Source organism: Camelus bactrianus, chromosome 19 (genome assembly GCF_048773025.1).
Source record: "Camelus bactrianus isolate YW-2024 breed Bactrian camel chromosome 19, ASM4877302v1, whole genome shotgun sequence".
Taxonomy (NCBI): domain Eukaryota; kingdom Metazoa; phylum Chordata; class Mammalia; order Artiodactyla; family Camelidae; genus Camelus; species Camelus bactrianus.
The window spans coordinates 30,277,209-30,302,462 of record NC_133557.1 but is presented as its reverse complement, the minus strand read 5'-3'; the positions used below and the strand labels follow the sequence as shown (position 1 = coordinate 30,302,462).

General features: G+C 33.6%; 1 protein-coding gene across 1 annotated transcript in view; it reads left to right on the top strand.

The window, feature by feature from the left end:
* Window positions 1-25,254, top strand: part of SYCP2 (synaptonemal complex protein 2) — a 77,256-nt gene that overhangs the window by 28,350 nt on the left and 23,652 nt on the right. Inside the window, exons 13-22 of the mRNA XM_074347523.1 lie at window positions 2,755-2,815; window positions 13,642-13,790; window positions 14,983-15,057; window positions 15,513-15,659; window positions 17,321-17,420; window positions 18,281-18,438; window positions 20,217-20,277; window positions 20,607-20,664; window positions 21,200-21,333; window positions 21,483-21,919. Coding sequence (XP_074203624.1) covers window positions 2,755-2,815; window positions 13,642-13,790; window positions 14,983-15,057; window positions 15,513-15,659; window positions 17,321-17,420; window positions 18,281-18,438; window positions 20,217-20,277; window positions 20,607-20,664; window positions 21,200-21,333; window positions 21,483-21,919 — 1,380 coding nt within the window. The remainder of the gene's footprint in view (window positions 1-2,754; window positions 2,816-13,641; window positions 13,791-14,982; window positions 15,058-15,512; window positions 15,660-17,320; window positions 17,421-18,280; window positions 18,439-20,216; window positions 20,278-20,606; window positions 20,665-21,199; window positions 21,334-21,482; window positions 21,920-25,254) is intronic.

The window sequence follows — 25,254 nt, the reverse complement described above, 5'->3', positions numbered from 1 at the left end:
AATGCATTTATAAGTATAAAATGCATTTATTATTATTAAATGCCTCCTACATTCCAGACACTGATCCTGGATGCTGGGAGATTCTTCTTCCCATGGAAGTATTTAAACTCCTCTCTCTTCTGGGTTTCTATAGCAGCAGTACTCTCCTGAAAGCCATTCTCCCATGTTTAAAACCCTTCCTTTGTCTATTTAACATGGTATACAAGGGCCTTTATGACCTGCCCTCTGGCTATTTCTCTGATAATCTCAGACCATTCTCTATACTTACTATGTTCTAGCCACATTCATTTTTTTTCTTTTCCTTTAGCACAGATCATACTCATTTTAGGTCTTTGTATTTGCTGGTTCTTCTGCCTAGAAACCTCCAGATCTTTGCATCTTAGTTGCTTCCCTTTTAGATTTCACCATAAATATTGCCTCCTTACAGAGGTATTATCTGGCAGCTCAACCTAAATTAGCCACCCAGCCATATTATATCACATTGTCCTGTTTTATTTCTTTTGCAGTGGTTATTACTATGTAAAATCCATCTGTTTGTCTGTTGATTTTTGTCTGTTCTCCCCCCACCCCACCACATAACTTAAGATTCATTAAATCAGGGACCTGTCTTTCTTACTTATAGCTATTCAAGGGCTTATATTTATTTTAAGAATGAATAAATAGAATGCTCAAAGAACTGAAAGATACATGGTATGGTTAGTGCATCGAGTTCAAAGGAGATTGGAAAGAAATAAGGCAGCGTGGAGCCAAAAAGTATCACATTCATATAAAAGATACTCCTGATGGGGAGAATGCATTAAGAAGGGAAAAGACCAGAGGCAGTTAGGAGACTTTCCCGATAATCCAGGTGAGAGAAATCACAGTGGCACAGTTTTGGAAAGTGACAGTGGGATGGATGGAAACGGATGGATTCCATACAAACTTGAGAGGAGGTAGAACTGAGCAGACTTGGTGATTTGTTGTAGCAAAAAGAGGAAAGATTAATAAAACTTGGGTAATTGGATGGTTGGGGATGCTGTCAGGAGGATAAGTTTTGTAGGGGGAAGAGCATGAGGTCAACTTTGAACGTTTTGATTTGGAAGTGCTTGTGGGATATTCAACCGAAAATATCTTGTAGGTAGTTGGATATATTGGTCGGAAGTTCAGGAGAGAGAACTACGCCATACGTGGAGATTTAGAAGCTCTCTGTATATAGATGGTAAATAAAACATGGGATCTAATGAGTGTCAACAGAACTGTGAAGAACACAAATTTGTATAGGATAGGTAGAAGAGACTCTAGCCTGAAGGATGAACCAGCCAAAAAAAGAAGAAATTAAAATAATGTCATAGAAGGCAAAGGAAGGGTGTTTTTATGAGAAGAAATGATCAACACAAATGTTAAATAAAATAACTAGTGATCCATGAAAGAGCAGTTTCACTGAAGTGATGAGGATTTAGGCATTCCTGGAAAGCTGAAGTATTTGTAAAGGAAGTAAAGACAACAAGTGAAGGGAAAAAGAACACAGTAGCTACAGTGAGTTGTGGATTCAGGGAGCGGTTTTTGTTAGGTACTATTTTTAAGGATAAGAGCTTTTTAAAATTGATGGTTGGGGTGACAGGTTGAATACAAAATTGAGGTCAAGATGAAGAGAATGTAATGGGGGAGATTAGGGAGTGAGGGTGAGACAAATGGGCACAATATATTGGTAACTACTGAAGCTGGGTAAGGGCATATTTTGGATTTGTTATACTATGATTCCCATTTAAAAATAATCTGTTTGAAAATTTATATAATGTAGACTTAAAAAAAAAAAAAAGGAAGCCGTTGAGCCAGGTGCCTCCATATATGAGGAAAAGCCAGTTTGAAGTTAGTAGATGATAACAACCAGTAGGTATGTATGCCAGCTGGCATGTGCAGCAAAGGAGCAGGGGTTTTTTGTTTGTTTGTTTTTGTTTTACATACAGAGAAATATGCAGCTGCTCAAAGCACAGGGGAGAGAGTGGGATACCAACCTTTCCTCATGTGGTTTAAGGTCTGGGAGAACTAGCATCTTAACTGGAAATGGCTGTAATTACAACAGTAGTGATGCCCTCCGAGTATAGACTGGTTTCAATTAAGGCAAATAAGTGCAGGAATTTAGGAAAGAGATTGAGAATTTAGGGGAATTTCCATAGAAGGAGTGGTTCTTAAATAGGGAAAGAATTGGATCTACTTTCCTCATAAGATTATTGGAAGATTTTAGGATCCCATCTTTTAGGAATAGTTCTGATTTTTACTGTGACTTTTTTGTGTGAATTCATATTCTTTTATTCATTTATACAAAGTTTCAGTGAAACTACTTGGAAGGGGAAAACATTTTAGGTTATTATTCACGTGCATTCAATGTTTGACTCTAAAGACAATGAATGAGTGAGAATGGGAGGATGATTATGATTTCACAAAACATTTCAAAGGAAGAAATGACAGGATTTGGTAATATTTTTTAAAGGATATCCTCCATATTAATTGTCATTCTTTTTTTGATCAAGAATAGGAAGCCATAAAAGTAGTCAATACTATCATTTCCTTCTAAGAGTAAATAAGTAGATTAAATATGACAAGTATAATGTATTCTACAATTTATGGAGCAAGAACTGTGTTATATCAGCTGATTACTTAATGATACTAAGTAAAAAAACTTTATTATTTGTATAACTTAAAATGGTGTTTAAAGAAGCTTTAAAACAGAAATAAATTGTTATTTATAATTAAATATAAAATTTTAAATTTAAGGATCATCCGTGGGAAGCAGTCACTGTGCCTGAGGAAAAAGTACAAATATACAGCATTGAAGGTATTAAAACTTGTTTTCTATAATTATTTTCTTGATTCTTATCACATGGAGTAGAAGTTGCATACTCTATAGAAAAACAGAATAGACTAATGAAAGCAAAATTAACATTTTAACATGTCATGTACATAAATTTGATAGTTCAATACCGTCGAAATCTCTGACCCCACATTTCCCCCAGTATCCTGTTTACTTCCTTCTCTATCTAGCCTAAAACCTCTGATCAACCCCTTTGTCAGTATGTCCAAGGCTCTTGCACTCTCATCCTCTTTATTTGATTAGATTGAAACAACTAGTTTCTCCACTCTTAAAACTGGAGTTGCATAACACTGCTGGATGAAAATCACACAACTTGGCAGACTGGTACTACTACAAATGCATGTATCAAGACATATTTTAGTTATTTCAATGGGCATGTAGTGGTATCTCACGATAGTTTTTATTTGTATTTTCCTAATAACCAGTGGTGTTGAGCACTTTTCCATGTGCTTAATGGTCATTCATACGTATTTTTGTGAATTACCTGTTTAAAAATTTCATCCACTTTTTTACTGCATTTTTTTTATTATTATTTGAGTTCTTGTACATCCTGGATACTAATCTTTTGACAGATACATATTGTTCTTAGGAGTGTTTTCTCCCAGTTTGCATCTTGCTTATTCGTTTTCTCAGTGGTGTCTAATAGGCCGAAGTTTTTAAATTTGAAGTCCACATGATCAGTTTTTTCTTTCATGGTTATTGTATTGTGTGACCTAAGAAATTTTGCCTACTACCAGGTCACAAAGATGTTCTCCTGTTTTTCTATAAAAACCTTTATAGTTTCAGCTTTTATGTTTAGGATTAATGATCCATCTCAAGTTAATATTTGGTTATGGTGTCATAAAGGAGTTTAGGTTCATTTTTTCATATAGATATAGAGTTATTCCAAGACTATTTGATGAAAAGGTTTTCCTTTCCCCACTGGATTTCATCGCTTCCCTTGTTGAAAATCAGATGACAGGTATAAGTGCAGGTCTTGCTGCTGTAGTCCATTCCACTGATCTGTTTGCTGTTCCCTGTGCCAGTACCACATTGTTTTAATTACTGTAGATTTATAGTGAGTCTTAAAGTCAGGTAGTGTAGTTTTCTAACATTGTGGGTTTTTTCAAGACTGTTTTGGAAATTCTAGACCTTTTGGATTTCTGTATACATTTTAGAATTGGCTTCTCACTTGCTCCAAAAAGCCTGCTAGAATTATGATTGGGATTGTAGTTTGTTGTGTGCAGAAATAACACTGTAACAATAGTAAGTATTTCAATTAATGAACATGGTATATCTTTCCACTTACTTAGGTATTTAATTTCTCTCAATAATGTTTTATAGTTTTCAGCATAGAAGTCTTACACATCCTTTGATGAACTTATTACCAAGTCTTCAATCTTTCCTTATATGATTGTAAATAGAACTGATTTTTAATTTCATTTTCCAGGTATTTTCTACTGGTATATAAAAATACAATTGAATTTGAAATACTTACCTTATATCCTATAATCTAGCCAAAATCACTATTTAGTTCTAGTACTTTTAGAGTAGAGTCCTGAGTATATGTTAAATAATCAGTCATGGTATCTGCAAATAGAGATATGGTTTTATGTCTGTCTGTCTGATCCTTATGCCCTTCTTTAACTAAGTTCCTTCTTTTCTTCTTTCTTTCCTTCTTCCCTTCTTTTCTGCCTTTCTCCCTTCCTTCCTTTATTTCTCTTTCCCTCCTTTTATTTTCTCTATTCTTTCCTCCCTCCCTTCCTTTATTCCTCCCTTTGCCTGATTACAATGGCTAAAATTTCCAGTACAATATTAAATAGAAGTAGTAAAAGTGGTCATCTTTGCCTGCTTTTCATGATTTTTTGCTTAGGGAAGAACACTGATATTTGATCACAAAGGATGATGTTGGATGAAGGTTTTTTGTAGATACTTTTCATCACATTGAGGAAGTGGATGAAATCCTTATACATGTAAACACACATGAATCATCATCACAATCAAGCTAATAAACATGTTCATCACCCAGAAATGTTCTTTAGGCTCCTTTTAATCTATTCATCTCTCCCCATCCCCAGGCAATCACTAATGTTTTCTCTACTTTGGATAAGGTTACATTTTCTAGAATTTATATAAACGGAAAAATACAGCATATAGTAATTTTTGACTGGCTATTTTCTTTCAGTATTGTACCTGTCTTTCTAGGAAAATATATATAAATAGGTAGAGATACATATTTTTTAGATTCAGTATGATTATGTTTATTAGTAGTTTATTCCTTTTCATTGCTACATGGTGTTCCATTGTGTGGATATACTTGAATTTACTTATCCATTCACCCGTTGATGGGTATTTGAAATGTTCTAAGTTTTTAGGTATTAAAAAATGCTGCTGTGAATATTCATGTATAATTCTCTGTGTGGATAAATACTAAGGAGTACAGTGGCTGTGCCATACCTTAGCTGTGTGTACCTTTTCCAGGAACTTCCAAACTGTTGTCCAAAATGGTAAACCATTTTACTTTTCAGCCACCAGTGTGTAAGAGTTCCATTTGTTCCACATCCTTGCCAACAAGTCATGTGGTCAGTCTTACCTATCTTACTGCACTGCCTAGAACCTTCAGTACAGTGTTGAACAGAAGTAATGGGAGCAGAAGACATCTTTGCCTAGTTTCTAATGTTGGGTGGGGGGGGTGCAGTCATTTTTTTCAACATGAAGTATTTATGGTGACAGTTTTTCATGTATGCCCTCTGTCAGATTGAGGAAATGCTCTTTTATTTGTGATATGTGGCTGAGATCCATGATCATAAAGAATTAAGGGTTTGGGGAAATGCTTTTCCTACATCTGTTATAATGGTATATGGTTTTTCTCATTTAGATTCTTAATAGAAATACATTGATTTTCAAGTGTTATATCAACTTTACCTTCTTGGGATAAACCCCACTTGGTTGTGATATATTATTCTTTTATCATTGGAATTGACTTGCAAAATTTAGTTAGAAATTTGGTATTTCATGTTCTATAAGGTCTATGGTTTTCTTGTAATGTCTCTCTCTTTTTTTTTTTAAGTTTCAGAATCAGGGTATTGTTAGCCTCATAGAATGAATGGGCAAGTATTTCACAGTCTTCAGTTTTCTCTAAGACTATGTGTGGAGTTGGTATTGTTTCTCCTGTAAGTAATTGGTAGTATTTACCAATGAAGAAGTCTGGGCTTGCACTTTTACTTTTGCTTGCTGAAGGCTCTTAACTACAAATTCAGTTTATTTATTAGATAAAGTATTTTTCAGGTTATCTATTTTTTTCCTTGAGTAGACTTTGATAATTTGTGTCTTTCAAGTACTCTATTTCATCTGTGTCATCAAATTTATTGGAATAAATTGGTTTATAATGGTCTCTTACGTTTTTACTGTCTGTAGATTCTGTAGTGATGACTGCTCTATCCCTGCTGATACTGATTACTTTTGCTTTTTTTCCTAATCAGTCTGGTGAGATGGATATCAGTTTTATTGATATTCTCAAAGAACCAGCCTTTGGTTTTGTTGATTTTTCTCTGTTACTGTTTTTCTATTTTCAATTTAATTGATCTATGCTCTTATATCTATTATTTTTTTCCCTCTGCTTACTTTAGTTTTAATTTGCTTTTGTGTTTTGAGCATCTCGGGATGGAAGCTGATCTGAGACCTTTTTTTCTTTTCTAATATGCCTTTTAATGCTTTAAATTCTCCCCGTAAGTACTTTCTTAGCAGCATTCTACAAATCACAATGTGTTCCGTTAACATTTTTATTAATTTGATTCTTTTAAAATTTCTGTTTTGATTTTTTTTCCGTGACCCATAGGTTTATTTAAAAATGTTTTATTTAGTTTCTGTATACTTGGGATTTTAGGGGTATCGTCCTGTTATTTATTGATTTCTAACTTAATTTCATTGTTACCAGAGTATACTTTGTATGATTTGAGAATCCTTTTAGACATATTGACACTTATTTTATAACCCAGAATATGGTCTGTCTTGGTAAATGGTCTGTGTGCTATTGAGAAGAATGTGTATTCCGCTGTTGTTTGGTGGACAGTTGGGTTGGTAGTGTCATTTGAGTCTTATTTATCATCATTGATTGTCTACCTGCTTGTTCTATCAATTATTAAGGGAGAGATTTGAAGTCACCACTATAAATTTGATTTTTTCCCTATTATTTCAGTTCTATCACTTTTTTGCTTCAGGTTTTTGAATTTCTACTATTAGTTGTGTAAACATTTAATGGTGTTATCTTTTCTTCGTAAGTTGACCCCTTTATCATTATGAATGATTCTATTTTTCCTATGGTAATATTCTTTACTCTGTAATCTACTTTGTGTATGAACATAACCTCTTCAGGTTTCTGTTGGCTACTTATAGCATGGCATATCTTTTCCTTTATTTTTAACTCATTTGTGTCTGTATATTTAAAGTGGATTTCTAGTAGGCATCATATACTGGGTGCTGTTTTTTAAATGTAATTTGACAATCTCTGCCTTTTAATTGTGGCTTTTAATGTGACTATTGATATGCTTTAAATTTACCATGTAGCTCTTATCTTTTTTCTACCTGCCATTCCATCTGCCATTTTTCTTTTTCTTAATTGTAGTATGGTCACTTTACAATGTGTCAATTTCTGGTGTACAGCATAATGTTTCAGCCATACATATACATACATATATTCACTTTCAAATTCTTTTTCATTATAGGTTACTATAAGATATTGAATATAGTTCCCTATGCTATACAGAAGAAACTTGTTGTTTATGTATTTTATATATAGTAGTTAATATCTGCAAATCTCAAACTCCCTGTTTATCCCTTCCCACCCCCTTTCCCCACTGGTAACCATTAGTTTGTTTTCTGTCTGTGAGTGTTTCTGTTTTGTAAATGAGTTCATTTCTGTGTTCTTTTTTTAGATTCCACATATGAGAGATGATATAGGTATTTTTTTTTCCTCTTTCTGATTTACTTCACTTAGACTGACAATTTCCAGATCCATCCATGTTGCTGCAAATGGCATTATTTTATTCTTTTTATGAGTAGTATTCCATTGTATAAATACACCACAACTTCTTTATCCAGTCATCTGTTGATGGACATTTAGGTTGTTTCCATGATTGGCTATTGTAAATAGTGCTGCTATGAACATTGGGGTGCATGTGTTTTTTTGGGTTTTTTGGGTTTTTTTGCATATGTATTTTTCAATTAAGGTTCCCTCTGGATATATGCCCAGGAGTGGAATTGCTGGATCATATAGTAAGTCTTTCTTTTTTTTTTTTAAGTCTTTTGAGGAATCTCCATATTGTTTTCCATATGGCTGCACCAAACTACATTCCCACCAGCAGGGTAGGAGGGTTCCCTTTTCTCCCATACCCTGTCCAGCATTTCTTGTTCATGGACTTTTAAATGACAGCCATTCTGGCTTGTGTGAGGTGATACCTCATTGTAGTTTTGATTTGCATTTCTCTGATAATTAGTAATATTGAGCATTTTTCATGTGCCTATTGGCCATTTGTATGTCTTCATTGGAGAATTGCTTGTTTAGGTCTTCTGCCCGTTTTTGGATTGGATTGTTTGTTTTGTTATTAAGTTGTATGAACTGTTTATATATTCTGGAAATTAAGCCCTTCTCAGTCTTATCATTTGCAAATATTTTCTCCCATTCTGTAGGTTGTCTTTTTGTTTTGCTTATGGTTTCCTTTCCTGTGCAAAAGCTTATAAGTTTAATTTAATAGGTCCCATTTGTTTATTTTTGCTTTTATTTCTATTGCCTGAGTAGACTGCCCTAGGAGAACATTGCTAAGATTTATGTCAGAAAATGTTTTGCCTATGTTTTTTCTATGAGGTTTATAGTATCTTGTCTTATATTTAATTCTTTAATCCATTTTGAGTTTATTTTTATGTATGTGTGAGGGAGTGTTCTAATTTCATTGATTTACATGCAGCTGTCCAGTTTTCCCAACACCATTTGCTGAAGAGGCTGTCTTTACTCCATTGTCTATATTCTTGCCTCCTTTGTAAAAGATTAATTGACCATAAGTCTGTGGTTTATTTCTGGGCTCTCTATTCTGTTCCATTGATCCGTGTGTCTGTTTTTGTGCCAATACCATGCTATTTTGATTACTGTAGCTCTGTAGTATTGTCTGAAGTCTGGGAGGGTTATTCCTCTAGCTTCATTCTTTTTCTTCAGTATTGCTTTGGCATTTATGGGCCTTTTGTGATTCCATATAAATTTTAGGATAATTTGTTCTAGTTCTGTGAAAAATGTCCTGGGTAATCTGATAGGGATCACATTAAGTCTGTAGATTGCTTTGGCTAGTATAGCTATTTTAATAATAGTAATTCTTCTAGTCCTAGAACATGGAATATCTTTCCATTTCTTTAAGTCATCTTTAATTTCCTTAATGAATGTTTTGTAGTTCTCTGCGTATACATCTTTCACGTCCTTGGTCAGATTTATTCCTAAGTATTTTATTTTTTTGGATGTGATTTTAAAAGGGATTGTTTCTTTACTTTCCTTTTCTGATATTTCATTGTTAGTGTAACGAGATGCAACTGATTTCTGTGTTAATCTTGTATCCTGCTACCTTGCCAAATTCTTTTATCAGCTCTAGTAGTTTTTGTGTGGAGCCTTTAGAATTTTCAATATGTAGTATCATTTTATCCACGTATAGTGACAACTTTACTTCTTCTCTTCCAATTTGGATTCCTTTTATTTCTTTTTCTTGTCTGATTGTTATGGCTAGCACTTCCAATAATACTGTGTTGAATAGAAGTGGTGAGTGTGGACAGCCTTGTCTCGTTTCATATTTTAGTGGGAAGGCTTTCAACTTTTCACCTTTGAGTATTATGCTGGCTGTAGATTTGTCATAAATAGCTTGTATTATGTTGAGATATGTTCCCTCTATAGCCACTTTGGTAAGAGTTTTTATCACAAATGGGTGTTGAATTTTATCAAATGCTTTTTCTGCATCTGTTGAGATGATCATGTGATTTTTGTCCTTACTTTTGTTGATGTGGTCATGTTTCCTATCTTTTTCTTTTGTGTTAATTGATTTTTGGTGATTTCATTGTATTTCTTTTGTTGTCTTTATATCCAGTTTTTTAGTGGTTGATTTTGGGTTTATTTTATACATATTTAACTTAATAATGTGTATATTCAAGTAATATTATACCCCTTTATGAACAATATAAGAACCTTGTAACAGTATACTTCCATTTTTACTTTCCTGGCCTTTGTGCAGTTGCTGATAATATTACAAGTTTTTTTGTTTCTGAATATGTCAGACTTCATAATGTGGTATTATGATTTTTTAAACCAGCCAATCAGCTTTTAAAGAGATTTTAAAAGTGGATTAAAGAGTATTTTATATTTACCTACATATTTACCATTTCCAATGCTCAGCTTTCATTTGTATAGACCCAGATTTCCATCTAGTAATATTTTCTTTTTTCCTGAGTGACTTTTCTAATATTTCTTGTAGTGAAAATATGCTACTGATAACCTCCTTCAGCTTTTTTATGTCAGAAAGTCTTTATTTTTATTTTTGAAAATTATTTTTGATACATACAGAATTCTAAATTGCTTATTGTTTTTCTTTCAGTTTACTTAAAGATACTACTCTACTGTCTCTTGACTTGTATTATTTCTGGTAAGAAGTCTGTCATTCTCATATTTGCTCCTTTTAAAGTCTTTTTTCCCCTGGTTGCTTTTAAGTTTCTCTCTTCATTCACAGTTTTAAACAATTTGATTATGGTGCTTTAGTGTAATTTTCTTCATGTTGTTTGTTCTTGGGGTTCATTGTGCTTCTTGCTTCTAAAGTTTTCATCCATTGTTCTTCAAATATTTTTTTCTGCTCCTTCATTTTTCTCCTCCCCTCTGGAGGCTCTGGTTACACATATACTAAGCTACTTGAAGTTCTCCCATAGTTCACTGATAATCTGGGTTCTCCACCCCACACCCCTTTTATTTCCACTCTCTTTTTTTATTTGAATTGTTTTATATGGTTGTGTTTCATTGCTCATTAATGTTTTCTTCTGCTGTCTAATCTGCTTCTGTTCCTGCCCTGTATAATATTTATCTTGGGCATTATATTTTTCATCTCTAGAAGTTTGATTTGAATCTTTTTTAAAGATAAACTCTTAATTTCATTAAAAAAAAACTTGCCAAAATAGTATAGAAAGTTTCCATATATACCCTCACCCAGTTTCTCCTATTTTTCTTTATTGTGGTAACAATCATATAAAGTAGACCAAATAACCACTTTAAGTGTATAGTTCAGTAGTGTTATGTATATTCACATTATTGTGAAATAGATCTCCAGAACTTTTGTCACCCTGTGAAATTGCAGCTCTGTACTCATTAAACAACAGCCCTTTTCCCTCCTCCACCCAGCCCCTGATAACGACCATTCTGCCTTTTGTTTCTATGACATTTAGTATTTTAAGTGGAATTATACATTATGTGTCTTTTTGTGACTGGCTTATTTCACAATATAATGTCCATAATCATACATTTTTATGGTACATTTGTCACTGCATCTTAAAACAAAAAGCCTGTTTAGATCCTGTGTCTTTCTCTATCTCATTCTTTTTGCATTCATAGCCAGTTCAGCTGGCTCTCTTCATCTGGCTGTTCCTTTATATCCTTTAATATCTTCTGTAATAAAGCAGTGACATAGTCTACCTATATGAAGCAGGCAAGATCTGAATTTTTACATGAAAAAATAAGTGTGGACTATGGAGATGAAGTAGTATTTCTAGTGAAAAAGAATGTCTGCAGTTGCATGCTGAGGGCCTGGGAGGGAGCAGCTGACAGAGAGCAGTGAGACCCTTTTGGGTACAGTTCATAGGCATAGATGAAATAAAAGCTCCATGTACAATTTGGAAGTGTTTTTTTGAATGGCTTTGCAGGAGAAAGCATATTATTATATTCACATAACTGTAGTGTACTGGAATGCTACAGAAATACCTAGATAACATTGTAAGATCCAACCATATATGTTGATATCTATAAATGCTTAGATTTTACAGCAAGCAACAAATAGGAAGTCTTCTTATGTTTCAGTAATATTGCTAAGTAACTAAAAAGCTAGCCGTGATATAGTCCAGGCCTTCAAAGCAAATATCAGAAATTTCAACAAAGTTAGCAATAAAATATAACAAATACCAATAAATTCTTATGTATAGTCATGATATATGTGGAGAATACTTTGTACAAACATGTATAAAGCATTCAGCAAAATAATAACTTTGAAGTAATTCTAATACCATGTTCCTGCAAGCAGTGAAGCAAATACTGCATTTACTCTAAGTTCAAGGCAAGCTATGGGGAAAAAAATCAAATGCATATAACAATCAGCAAAAATATCCTCAAAGATTATAAATGTTCTAATCTTCATCATCAAAATCTGACATTATCATCTTCAAAGTCACCTAATTTTTCACCTTTAAAGCCTGAAAAATTTTATTGTTGAAACTTGTGACTGTGTTTTTTCTTTGAAAAAAAAAAAAAAAACTGCTGGGTGGGAAGGGACAGACTGGGAGTTCAAAATTTGTAGATACTGATAGGCATAAGTAGAATAGATAAACAAGATTATACTGTGTAGCACAGGGAAATATATACAAGATCTTGTGGTAGCTCACAGAGAAAAAGAATGTGACAGTGAATGTATGTATGTTCATGTACAACTGAAAAATTGTGCTCTACACTGGAATTTGACACAACACTGTAAACTGACTATAACTCAATTAAAAAAAAAAAAAGTTAAAAAAACCCAAAAACTACCGGGGTTCTGAGTTAGGAACTGCGTTACCACTACCTTCAGGCAACTAAAAATTCTTAGTACCATCAAAGGACATTACTGTGTAAGTTTCATGACCTTATGGTTGCAAAAGCAAATAAGACATTTTCTGCTTGGGAAGGCCTCCTAAGAATCAGAGAATTTTATAGCCGATAGGGACATTTGTCCTTCAGAGTAGATCATGGAATGGCCAGCAGAGCTTTTCCTGATGTAGAAACAAATTTTTCTCCTTGGTGTGGTCCTTCTCCCTCAGGAAGTCTTCCTCTTGCCCAAAAGCAAACATTGGGAGCAGGTGTGGAGACTTCTCAGTCAGTAACAGGACCACCACCAGAAGTAGGATGGGACCATAGTGGCCTCAGGGCCATAATATAGGCACATTAATTGGGTGCCAGGTAATTTTCTGTAACTTTTTGGAGGAAGGGAGGTGAATACATCTTATAAACCGACACTTACAGTATTTTCTTTTCACTGGACTGATAAATTTATTGAGGACTGGCACTGTATCCTTACCTCACAATTTCCTGGCATTCAACTTTTTGTCAAATGATGTTTATTGTCAATACATCTGTAACAACTGTGGATTTAATAGAAATGTTTGAGTAGATGCTTAAGCTTAGAAATTTGGTTATTTTTGGAGTTAAATTTATTTTCTTTTTTTGCCTCTTTTAAATTAAGAAAATAGTTTTCTCAGATGTGTTCAAAGAATATTTATTAAGAGCCTATTAGTGTCCATAATATATACAGTTATTGTATTACCTTATAATTTATAGATCAGGAAACTGAGACTTAGAAATATAAACTGACTTGGTTTGTTTACATAGGTAGTTAGTACTGAAATTGATTAATTTAAATACTGTTAAATCCTAAAAGTTAATTTTATTTCAGTTCATTTTAACTGATATGCTGCATGCTTTTCTTATTATAGAATACTTATGGGGTGGTATCTCAAAAATGAATAGCAACTAATCAATGTGATTTGTTTGTATACAGTGAAAGAATCGAAGAAGCTTCTGACTATAATTCTGAAAAATATTGTAAAAATTAGTAAAGGAGAAGGGAAAGAATTACTTTTATATTTTGATGCATCGTTAGAAATCACTAATGTGACACAAAAAATTTTTGGTGCAAATAAGTATAGGGTAAGTGAACTCTTTAATAAACATGTATTTTCATAATTCTGGAAGCTTTCAGTTACTTAGGCTATAAGTTTCATTGCTTTTTTCCCTACAGTTCTTAAAATAACATGTACATTTTTAGTTCCTTAAATTAGTATTGTGGAATGGTCATCAGATTGTTAGCCATACCCTTTGAGATATCTATTAGAAAGAACCTCTGATGACAATATTAGCAGCAGCTACTCAAAACATTTAATGAATTCCTGCCAAGTGTTTAAAAAGTGAAATAAGACAAAGCCTTGTTTTTAAAATACTAAACATTGTGAGATTTACTAAATATGCCTCAGAAGAAGTAAGTAGGTGGCATATGGAAAATGAAATACAGAAGTTGAAGAAAGAGAATGCTTATTAAGAGGCAGATTTGAGGGAAAGGCTATGGAAATGGGCCTTGAAATGGCCTTTGAAATGAATGAAATTTAGATGAGATGCTTTCCAGGATTGTGGAAGACACTCTGAGTCAGATATTGTTTAACTGGGACTCAAGATGGTAATTCACGTTATATTTGGGGGGATAGTCTGTTGACAAGTTTGGATGGTGCATGTCTTTGTTTAGGGTGCTGTAACAAAAATACCATAGACTGGGTGGCTTAAACAACAAACATTTCTCATAGTTCTAGGGGCTAGAAGTGTAGATTAGTGCCCAGCAGATTCAGTGCCTGGTGAAGACTCATTTCTTGGTTCATCAGTGACTGTCTTTTCACTGGGACCTTATATGGTGGAAGGGGTGAGGGAGTTTTCTGGGGTCTGTTTTGTAAGGGCGCTAATCCAATTCATGAGGCAGAGCCCTTGTGACCTAAGCAACCCCCAAAGGCTTCTCTTCCTAATACCGTCCTTGGGGACTAAGTTTCAACATACAAATTTAGGGGGACACATTCAACCTATAGCAGTGTGAAGGATTTATGGTGAAGGATAGCAGACAATATGCTTGTGAGGAACCCTTACCAAAATGGCAGGCTAAGACTGTGGTTAGTGGGGAGTCATTGAAGGGTTCTGAGAAGGGTATTTTTATGCATACATGTGTATGTATGTGTGTCTATATAAAATAATGATTTGAGATAAATTGGCAAATTTGGAAGGAAACAGGTACAGGAAATAGTTGCATTAAAATGGAAAGAACTGGGAGAAATGACATCCCTTTGAATTAATTTAATTTTAGGAATTTACCAGAAAACAAGGTATTTCAGTTGCCAAAACATCTGTGCATATACTCTTTGATGCAAGTGGATCACAGGTATGTGTCTAACTTACTTGATTTTTATCACTGGGCTAAATTTAACCGCAAATAATAGCACAATAATAAAGTTCAACTTGAAGGGTGAGTATCTTAAAATAGTCTCAACATAGTGCCCCAGTAAGATGTATATGACTTTTTAAACATATTACTAATTTATTTCAGTACACAAGATAGATCATTATTAATGCCAATTTTGGTAACTTTAAAAATCAGAAGTATATGTTCTTCTACTAATACCAAAGCTTGTTTTATGTCTACTAACAATTTGAAAGAGTGGATGTTTTTCATTGGGTCACTTTGTAGTACTAAAAATTATAACAGTACATAGAAGACAAAAAGAATTGACATTTTGTATAAGTGTGAGATGACTGAGTGCTTTATTAAGACAAGCAGTGATTTTTAAGAACTTCCTGTGGTTTGCAGTTTTAAACACTTTACTTATTCTCCAACAGATTCTAGTCCCAGAAAGTCAAACCTCACCAGTTGAAGAGGAACTTGTTAGTTTGAAAGAAAAACTTACCCCTCAAGAGGAATTAGCTAAACCTCCAAAATATATCAAAAATAGTAATCAAGGGGACAGAAAAAATAGTCAGGCTGAGGTAAGTATGATATCAAACCAGTCATTTATAAAACAACATAGGTCAAATCACTGCTATATATAATAACAGAAAAAAGCATCTAGAATTTATATGTTCATCAGTAACATTTCAAAGCATTTCCCTTGCCTTTTACAAATGCATACAAAAGACAGTATTTCAGGAAACTGTGTTTATGTGTAGGAGCCAGAGGTTTAGGACAAGGTATATTACACACTTGTAAATTTCAAATTAGAGTTATATAGGAAAGTAACCACCACTTTTTGCATTTATCCTTTCTGTTCTGTCTTTGCATTTGGCCATAATGTAGAATACAAATTTATAATAGAATGTTCTTACATTTGTAAATCTTCATTCATTTTCACTTTCTTAATGGAGCTTTTCCTTATTATTTCAATTTTTACTTATCTCTCACCTTTAGTCAACTATAACTCTCACACGCTCTTCCATACATTGTGTTACTTACGATTTTTCCTTTTGTTCTGTGTCCTTCATTAAATTAAAAGCATCATTTTTAGTTCCCTTAGATAATTAGAGTATAACTGCCATTTTTTGGTGTATCTTTATATCAGATTCATAATTTGAGTGCTTATTAAAAATGCAGATTCTTAGACTTCCTCCTCCCCACCCTTAAAACTATTGAATCGTAACACAAACACTCTGGAAAAGATCTTCAGCACAATAAAGTTTGAAAAACATCGTACTATTTTAAATACCCACTGTGCTGTCAGTAAGGATTAACTATTGAAAGCATTTATATGAATAAGTAACTTTTTGGGCCCCATTCATTATATACCACTAGGAACTGTAATTTCTTTAAGAAGAATCTGCTGGTTCAGTCGCTTATTTCTGGTTAATCTTAAAATTCAGTTTTCTCTTGTCTTTCACTACCTTTCCTCCATGCCCCATATATGTACCTACTCAAAACTCCATCAGTGTTTTTCCTCTGTCTTAGGGGCAGGTGCTTGCTTAAGGACAGCTCTCTTCTCCTCCTTACAGTTTGTTATCTTGTACTCCTCAATACAGCACGGCACCCTCTGGAGCTCCTGTTCCCTCTGGTGCCTGCCTCTGCTTATCTACTTCTGTTGTTCTTATCAGTCATTCTAGGTTTAAAATTAGAAAATGCAAACTGTTTTTTGGAACCACTAGTTTGTGTGTCACTGAGTCTCTGAATTCTTGTAGCTGCTCTTTACTCCAAAGGCAGTTAGTCTTCACAGAATATTAATACAATTTTTAAAATGTGTGTAAGTTTTGAAGAATGCTTAAAATTATGAAAGCTTTCCCAAACAAATTTACATAAATATGTGTTCTGAATATCATCCTTATGAAATAGAATAGCAAATTGTGAGCCATTGGTTAATTAGGTAAACTGAATGTCAATAAAATATTTTCAATTAATATATAAATGTACTGTATTTCTAAGTCTGGATATTCTATAAATATTCTTTAAAACAACATTCCTTACTTGTTTTGGCTGCCTAGTCAATACCAAACATTAGGATAAAACCCTTCAAGTCAGCTCAAAATTTCTGGATATCATGTTGTTTATAAAATATCATATATCTTTTGTGTGTAGTCAAGGTAAAATGTTATGAATAAAATTGTAGGATATTTAATTTCAAAAGAGAATATGTGTTTACTGTGGCTGTTTTTCATGGTTTAAGATAATTACTCCTAGCAAAAGAAAAATGTCTGAAGCATCAATGATTGTTCCCAGTTCAGAGAGATACACTGTGAGAAGTCCAATACTTCTAATCAATACATGTAAGTTTTACAGTCTTAAAGATTTCTAACAAGTATTATTTAAAGCAGGCATTTAAAAACATTCAGGGATATTCTGGACATAAATTACCTAGAGGATCAGTTGGGGCTATAAAAATTAATAAATATGAACCACAGATATCTTCTGTCAAAAAAACTTCAAATGTCTGAGGTTTAATGGGTTTTGACATACAAACATTATGTAAAATATCAATATCCAGCATTCATAATTTATTGCAATTTAAGCTGGAATCAGCATAACATAGTGGTTAAAACATTAACTGGGCTGCTTGGGCTTGTTTCCACACTCCCAGGTGTGCACAGTATCCTCTAGGTAAGTTTGGAACCAGTTTTCCTTTCTATAAAATGGGACTAAAATGTCTACCTCATTAAATTATTTAGAGGATTAAATAAAAATTGTTCAGTTCAACAAGGAATATTGTGACATTTAGTGCCTCGTACAAACTAGGAGCTAAATAAAATTTTTAAAATAATCTTATACTATATACTAGTTGCTATAAACACAGTCTTATTTAATCTTTATGACAATTTAATAATGACATTCTGTTCCCCAAATCTAATTACCTGCTAGGAAATTACCTAATGTTTGACAAACTCCTCAAACTTAACAGGTCTGAAATAAATTTATCTTTCCACCCTCCCTGCCAATTTTTCCTCCATTTCTTGCCTTGGTAAATGGCATCCATATTCACTCACTGATCTAAACCAGAAACCTGTGACCCACCCTAGAACCTTTTTTTTTTTTTTTTTTACCTTCCTCAGCTAAAATGTACCTCAATAATAGCGATATGCAATTTTTAAAAATTCTACAAATAATGGCAGTCCTTTGTTCTCCTTTTTAGCAACACCGCGAAGAGGAAGAATTAAACCACCACTGCAGATGACAAGTTCTACAGAAAAACCTGGTGTTTCCAAAACATCGGAAAATGGAGTGGATAATGCTGTATCACTTAAATCTAGAACATCTCAAGAAAGAAATAGAGGAGATAATACAGACAAAGTAACTTTACTTTGAAAGCACTTTCTAGTAAATTTTTATCAAGTTATTATAGAAATACATATTGAACTAGCTTCTTTTGCAAGCAGTGAGTGTCTCAGGTTTTTTTTTTAAAGTAGTGCTTTTTTATTTTTAGATATCATTTATTGTCCTTGAAAGTAAGGTCTTATCACTCATTTGCTGTGCTAATAATAAAATATAGAAATATCTATTCAATGTAACTGATTTATGCATTCAGTAGGAGAAATGGACTTGCCAACAATCTTTAGTTTATTATACAAATTAGTGTCTGCTATGGGGAAGGTTCTGGTTTAGAAATGTAAGATACAAGTGGAATCTGTGTTTAAGTATCTCAAAGTCTAGCATGGGAATTAGATAAATAATAAGATAATTATAATCTTGTATAAGTATTCTCAGATGTACATACGGGATGCAGTAGGAACCTAGTAGAGGGGCAGATGCCTAACCTTAGAGCTGGAGAGAGGGCGAAGATCAAGTGAGTTGATTTTAGAAGGGTCAATAAAGGTTATTTGTCAGATGGACATGGAGAAGGGCATTCATTCCAGGTAGCTGAAGTGGGAACAGAGCAGGGAATGGATAAGAGAAAGTTGTATCTTAGAGATACAGGTAATCAGAGATACCAATAAGTTTGCAGATGAGGAACACCTAATAACTTTTGTTTTCTCTGAAGTGTGAGGATGGTGAACCTCTCTTGGGGATAGAGCCTTGAAGGGACACACAAAGATTTGGAATAACCACTGAGAGAGAATGCAGAGGGCCAAGAATAAGTGCAAGTGTTAGGCAATGTTGAGGGCCCAGTTCAAATTGAAGACTATGAATTTTATCATGGCGTTAATTCAGAAATATATATAATTTCCTCAAGCTTAGCAGCCTTGGTGTTACAGTAAAAAAAAGAATAGATAGTAAATTTTTAAAAATTTAAATGGTTATGTGGCGGAAAACTAAAGGGTGCAAAAGTTGAAGGTATTAGGAAAAATAATGGTTCAAATTGTCTAGCTAAATGTTTCTTGATAGGGGCACTACTGTTCAGTTGTGCTGCATAGTTCTGAATGTTGTAGGAAGATGAGCGTCCTAGGCCTGTGCTTGCTTATTGTCAGGAGAACCCTTCTGACACTGTGACAACCAAAACCACACCTGTACATTTTCATACTGCTCCTTTCCCAGTGTAGAGAGCCACTGGCTAGATCTAACTAGGGAAGACAGGCAGGATGAGACAAAATACCTTAGCTAGAGGGTATGTTTTTTTGATAGTGATGGCAAATTTTCATTGGATCTGGGCAAGTGTGTATCTGTGGCCATGGAAAGAGGGAAGCTTACTGTAGTCAAGAAGTTACCTGTGTCGTGGCCAAAACTTTACAAAATTATTAAATATTTCATAATTTCCAGTTTATATGTATGTTAGTGAATAGACAGAATAGATGTAGGCTTTGGGATCAACAGCAATAGGAGATGTGCCATGTGGGTTCAGAGGTTCTCAGTTATGGATGAAAACTGAATTACTATCCTAGCCATGGCTGAGATCTGAAAATTTGTAGAATCTTCTGCCTCCTTATCTGCAATGAAGGTTACTTTCTGAAGTTTTAGGATAGGTGGTATTCTAGAATGGGCATAATCTTTATGAAATAAATGGAAAAACAAGTCAACTTTTAATAGTAAGGCAAATTTTAGAAGTTTTAAATTTTAATACTCTGACTTTTAAAAGTTGTTTTCATATAATGCCTTAATTCAAATTTATATTAACATTTCTCCTGTGTTTGTAGCATATCAAAACTGCTAAAGTTGTAGAAAATAAGGATACTGAATTCCCAAACCAAAATTTTAGTAAGTACTTTATGGTTTAATTTCAGTCATTCTGTACACACACACACAAACACACACTTCTCTTATACTTACCTTTTACCCTAACTCTTTCACTTATTTAAAAAAAAGATTTGTAATGAATATATTCAGCTTTATGCAAAGAACTTAGAGGTTGCAAAGAAATATACAGCCTTTGTTCCTAAGAAATTTGGGTCTGGGAGGGGGGAAGATGAGATCAGTCAGTCTTTCCATCCCAGTATGTGAACTTTGATCAAATTCTGTACCAGCTTCCATTTTCCCCTGCCAACTGCTTGAAAAAATGAAAATACCACAATTTTTATTTTACTTAGATGAACTCCAGGATATTGTTCCTGATTCACAGGCACTGGGAAAAATAGGTAAACCTGTGTAAGTATAAGAAAACCTATCAAATCATTTAGCCTATAATAATGTTACTTTTAGATGAATGTAACAAATTTAAAGAAATAGGCCTTTATAGTTTTAGAATGTTGTACTGGTTATAGACAATTATCTTTCACGTATATTATTATGATAGCACAATAGGAAATAGCCTACATGTTTTTTCCATATCAACCAACATAACTTTTCAAATTGAGAGACTGAAAATGAATGATATTTTCAAACTAAAAAGTATGAATATGAAGAAATTTGACCTAGTTCAAATACACATGTAAGATGTGAGATATGTTTAGGTAGATATGAAAATAGTAGCAATAATGGAACTTTTTAACAATATTCTTTCATCTGATCAATTACATAGTGAATTTTAACTTTCATCATGACTTATGAAAATATTTTCATATTTGACTGCTAACAAATTTGTATCAATAAACATTGACTAAATAAAAAAAAAAATCAAGGTCTTATGCCAGAGTTACAGGCTAATGTTTTGTAATATGAAGCAAGTGAACTTGTTTTCTAGGTTACCTGGTGCTTTAGACAACATCTGCGGAAATAAAATGCACTCCAAATGCGTATGTTGGACACCTGTAACAAACATTCAGCTTTGTAATAACCGAAGAGAAAGTACTTCATCAGGAGACACATTTAATCAAGGTGAAACATAGTTTTCTCTGTATATAAAATAGTAGTTTTGGGAAATACTCATTTCTTGAAATATCTTAACAAATATTTTGTTTTTAACAAATTTTAAATATGATCAGTTTACAAATTTAATGAGGATTAATTTCTCCTTTTCCCACTAGATACTATTATCAACAAAAAATTTGCTAAACAAAAATCATCCTCTTCAATATCTGATGATAATTCTGAGGAAACAGGAAAAGTACAGTACAGGGAAGAAAGAATGCAGCATAACAAAGTAGATGAAGCAGAAGTAGGAGTCTGCAAAGGCAGCAAACAGCAACTCGGTCGTCCTAAACACTTGGAAGAGGAAAGTACTGAAAATACCAAGCAGAGTGATTGGCGTATTCAATCTGAAACTACTTTTAAATCAGTTCTCCTAAATAAGACAGTTGAAGAATCTGTGATCTATAGGAAAAAATACATATTGTCAAAGGATGTGAATACTACTATTTGTGATAAAAGCCCTTCTCCTAGAAAAAATGCAAACGGCGTTAGAAAATCAGGGAAAAGACTGACGTCTGAACTTAGTTCCTGGGACTTGAAACCAAAAAAAACGGTGAGCTTTCAGTGTGTTTTATTTCTTTACACCCATAATATGCCTACCTGGTAACATAAAGTGAAAGAAGCTTGATTAATTGCTTCAAATTTAATGTTTGTAATACCCTGTTCTTTTTTATTGAAGTATAGTTGATTTACAATATTACATTAGTTTCAGGTGTACAACAGTGACTCAATGTTTTTATAACTTATACTCTATTTAAAGTCATTCCAAGATAATAGCTATATTTATCTGTGCTGTACAACTTGTCCTTGTTGCTTATCTATGTTATAGATAGTTGTTTGTGTCTCTAAATCCCATGCTCCTACGTTGCCCCTCTTCTTTCTCCTCTCCCCACTGGCAACCTCTTGTAATACCCTGTTCTTTAATTCAAGCTTAGACTGTAGGAGTGTCTCCTCTACCCCTTTGTGATCTCTCCACTGTCCCAGCCCTGACAGAACTACCTGTCAGCAGGTGCAGAGCAGGCATGTAACTAGCTATAGTGTGAATGAACGCTGTAGTTCCTTGTCTCCTCTTATTCCTTGTCTCCCACTCTGTCCCTCAGAGTCTTTTGAATTTTTGAACATGCATATAGAACCGTCCATGCTTCTTTAATAGTGCTTACCTTTCTTTTTAATAAATGTTTATTTTGTGTTTTCCCCGTCTTAGCCTATTAGAGTATAAAGACTATGTTTTATTTAACATTTGTTTTCCTGAATGACCTAGCACAGTTTTGTACTTAGTAGCATCTGAAACATTTCTTGTATTATTGCCTTAAAGTCTGACAAGCTTTTTCAAGAAAGGATGTAAGTTGGGTAGAGGAGATTTATCTTCTATTATAACTGTTACTTGTCCCCATTGATGCTTCCACTGTCTTCTTCACATTAACCATCTATAGAACATCTCCAGGACAGTTTTAGCTAATTTGCACCATACTTTAAGACTGAAAGTTTACTTTTTGTAGCAGTTACCATAAATCTTTTCTTCGGTCATTGCTATCAAGATGCAGATGAAGAAAATCTTCTAATCAGAATACATTTCCACTATCAGTAATGCAATCCCTTTTCCACTATGCCTTAGAAGATCCAGGGTTTAAAAGCCTTCATTTTCATTTATCTTCCAGAGTATTATTAATACCCAGGTAGTCAAATTTATAGAATCAGTGTAAAATATTCATATATATTAGTGTGCAAGTGAAATATTTAATAGATAACTTTGTAATTGTTGTATATAATTAGACATTATTTTCTTTGTCTCGATGGGCTATTCTTTATTTTGCTTTTAACCTGCAGTTCACTTTTTTCTGCCTAATTTGGCTGCTGTCTTTCTTGACCAGATCCTTTTAGGTCACTTTTTTCTTGCTTCTCCGAATGCTGTTCTTTCTTCTTTCTACTCTTAGCTGCTACTTAGTTCTTTCAGATCCAGGGGAAGTAAGGTTCTTTTTGTCTGAATGCTGATCTGTTCTTCAATTTTAGTTTTAAACTATTTTCTTTGGAATTTAGAATAATTCCACAGAATTTTTCTGACCTAGTCATCCCTTTTTCCTGAGAGCAAAGAAACTTGGTCATCTCTTCTGATCTGTGCTCTAATTTTTTAAAAAATCAACTTCCTGTTTTCAGAAGTTCTCTTCACTCTCCTAGTTTCACTCCCTTTATTATGATGCAGGATTTCCTGCCAATCATTCATGGATGACTCTCCTCTAAGGCAGTCATCTTTCTGATCCTGTCTTTCTATTCACTGGATAAACCCAGAGAAATAGAATCTCTGGAGTTCAGTGGTACAGATTTCCTACATTGGCCCCAATTATGTCAAAATTCTTAAATCATACACTGTTTCAGGGGAGGTTTGTCTTTGCTACATTTTTATCAAGGCAAGTATACCCTGTCTTTATTCTGGTAATTTCAAGAAGGGATAGTAAGTAACTTACCTATTATATATAAAAAATACGAATTTAAGATGGCTAAAATAGTAAACTTTATGTCATGTTATATTTGTTTATATTTTACCATAATTTTTAAAAACCCATATGCCTGATTCCCAGGAAAAAAATAAAACTAAAATCAAGAGAAATCATACCTTTAAGAGTGTCATTCGAGTTTTTTAATCAAATTATCTAAAATTATGCAGATACAAATTCTTACCTTGTAGTCTTTCCATTTAAGAAAAAATAGAGTTTTTTTAGAGCAATTTCAGGTTTAAAGCTATACAGAAACCTCCCACATTCTGTCACCCCATCCTCATTTCCTTTATCATTAACATCTTACATTAGTGTGGTACATTTGTTACAAATAATGAGCTAATATTGATATATTCTTAACTCAAGTGCATATTTATAGTTCACTCTTTGTGTTATGAATTCTGTTTTGACAGATACATAGCAACCGGTATGCACCCTTAGAGTATCATGCATAATAGTTTCACTGCCCTGAAATTCCTGGCAATCACTGATCTTTCTACTGTCTCCATAGTTTTGCCTTTTCTAGAATACTATATTGTTTGAATCATGCAGTATGTAGTCTTTTCAGATTGGCTTCTTTCACTTAGCAATATGCATTGAATGTTTCTCCATGAGTTTTCATGGCTTGATGGCTTTTTTTTTTTAATGCTGAGTCCATTGTGTGGATGTCCCAAGACTTGTTTATCCATTCACCTGTTGAAGGACATCTTGGTTGCTTCCATGTTTTGACAGTTATGAATAATACTTCTATAAACATTCATGTACAGGTTTTATGTGGACTTACACTTTCAACTCATTTGGAAAAATACCAAGGAGCATGATTGCTGGGTCATATGGTAAGGGTATGCTTAGTTTTGTAAGAAACTGCCTGTCTTCCAAAAGTGGAAGAAGTGGCTGTACCATTTTTGCATTTCAGCAGCAATGAATGGGAGAGTTCCTGTTGATCGACATCCTTGCCAGTATTTGGTGTTGTCAATGTTTTGGACTTTATCCATTCTTATAGGTGCTTGGTGGTATCTTGTTATTTTAACCTGCAATTCCCTAATGACAGATGATGTTGAGCATCTTTTCATATTTTTATTTACTATCTGTATATCTTCTTTGGTGAGTTGTTTATTCAGATCTTTAGTCTGTTTTTTAAATTGGGTTGTTTTCTAATTGTTGAGTTTTAACAGTTCTTTGTATATTTTAGATAAAAGTCCTTTATCAGATATGTATTTTACCAACATTTTCTCCCAGTCTGTGGCCTTTCTTTTCATTCTCTAAACAGTATCTTTTGCAGAGCAGAAGCTATTAACTTTAATGAAGCCCTACTTATTTTTTTTCTTTCATGAGTTGTGCTTTTGGTGTTGTACATAAAAAGGCATTGCCAAACCCAGGATCACCTGGATTTTCT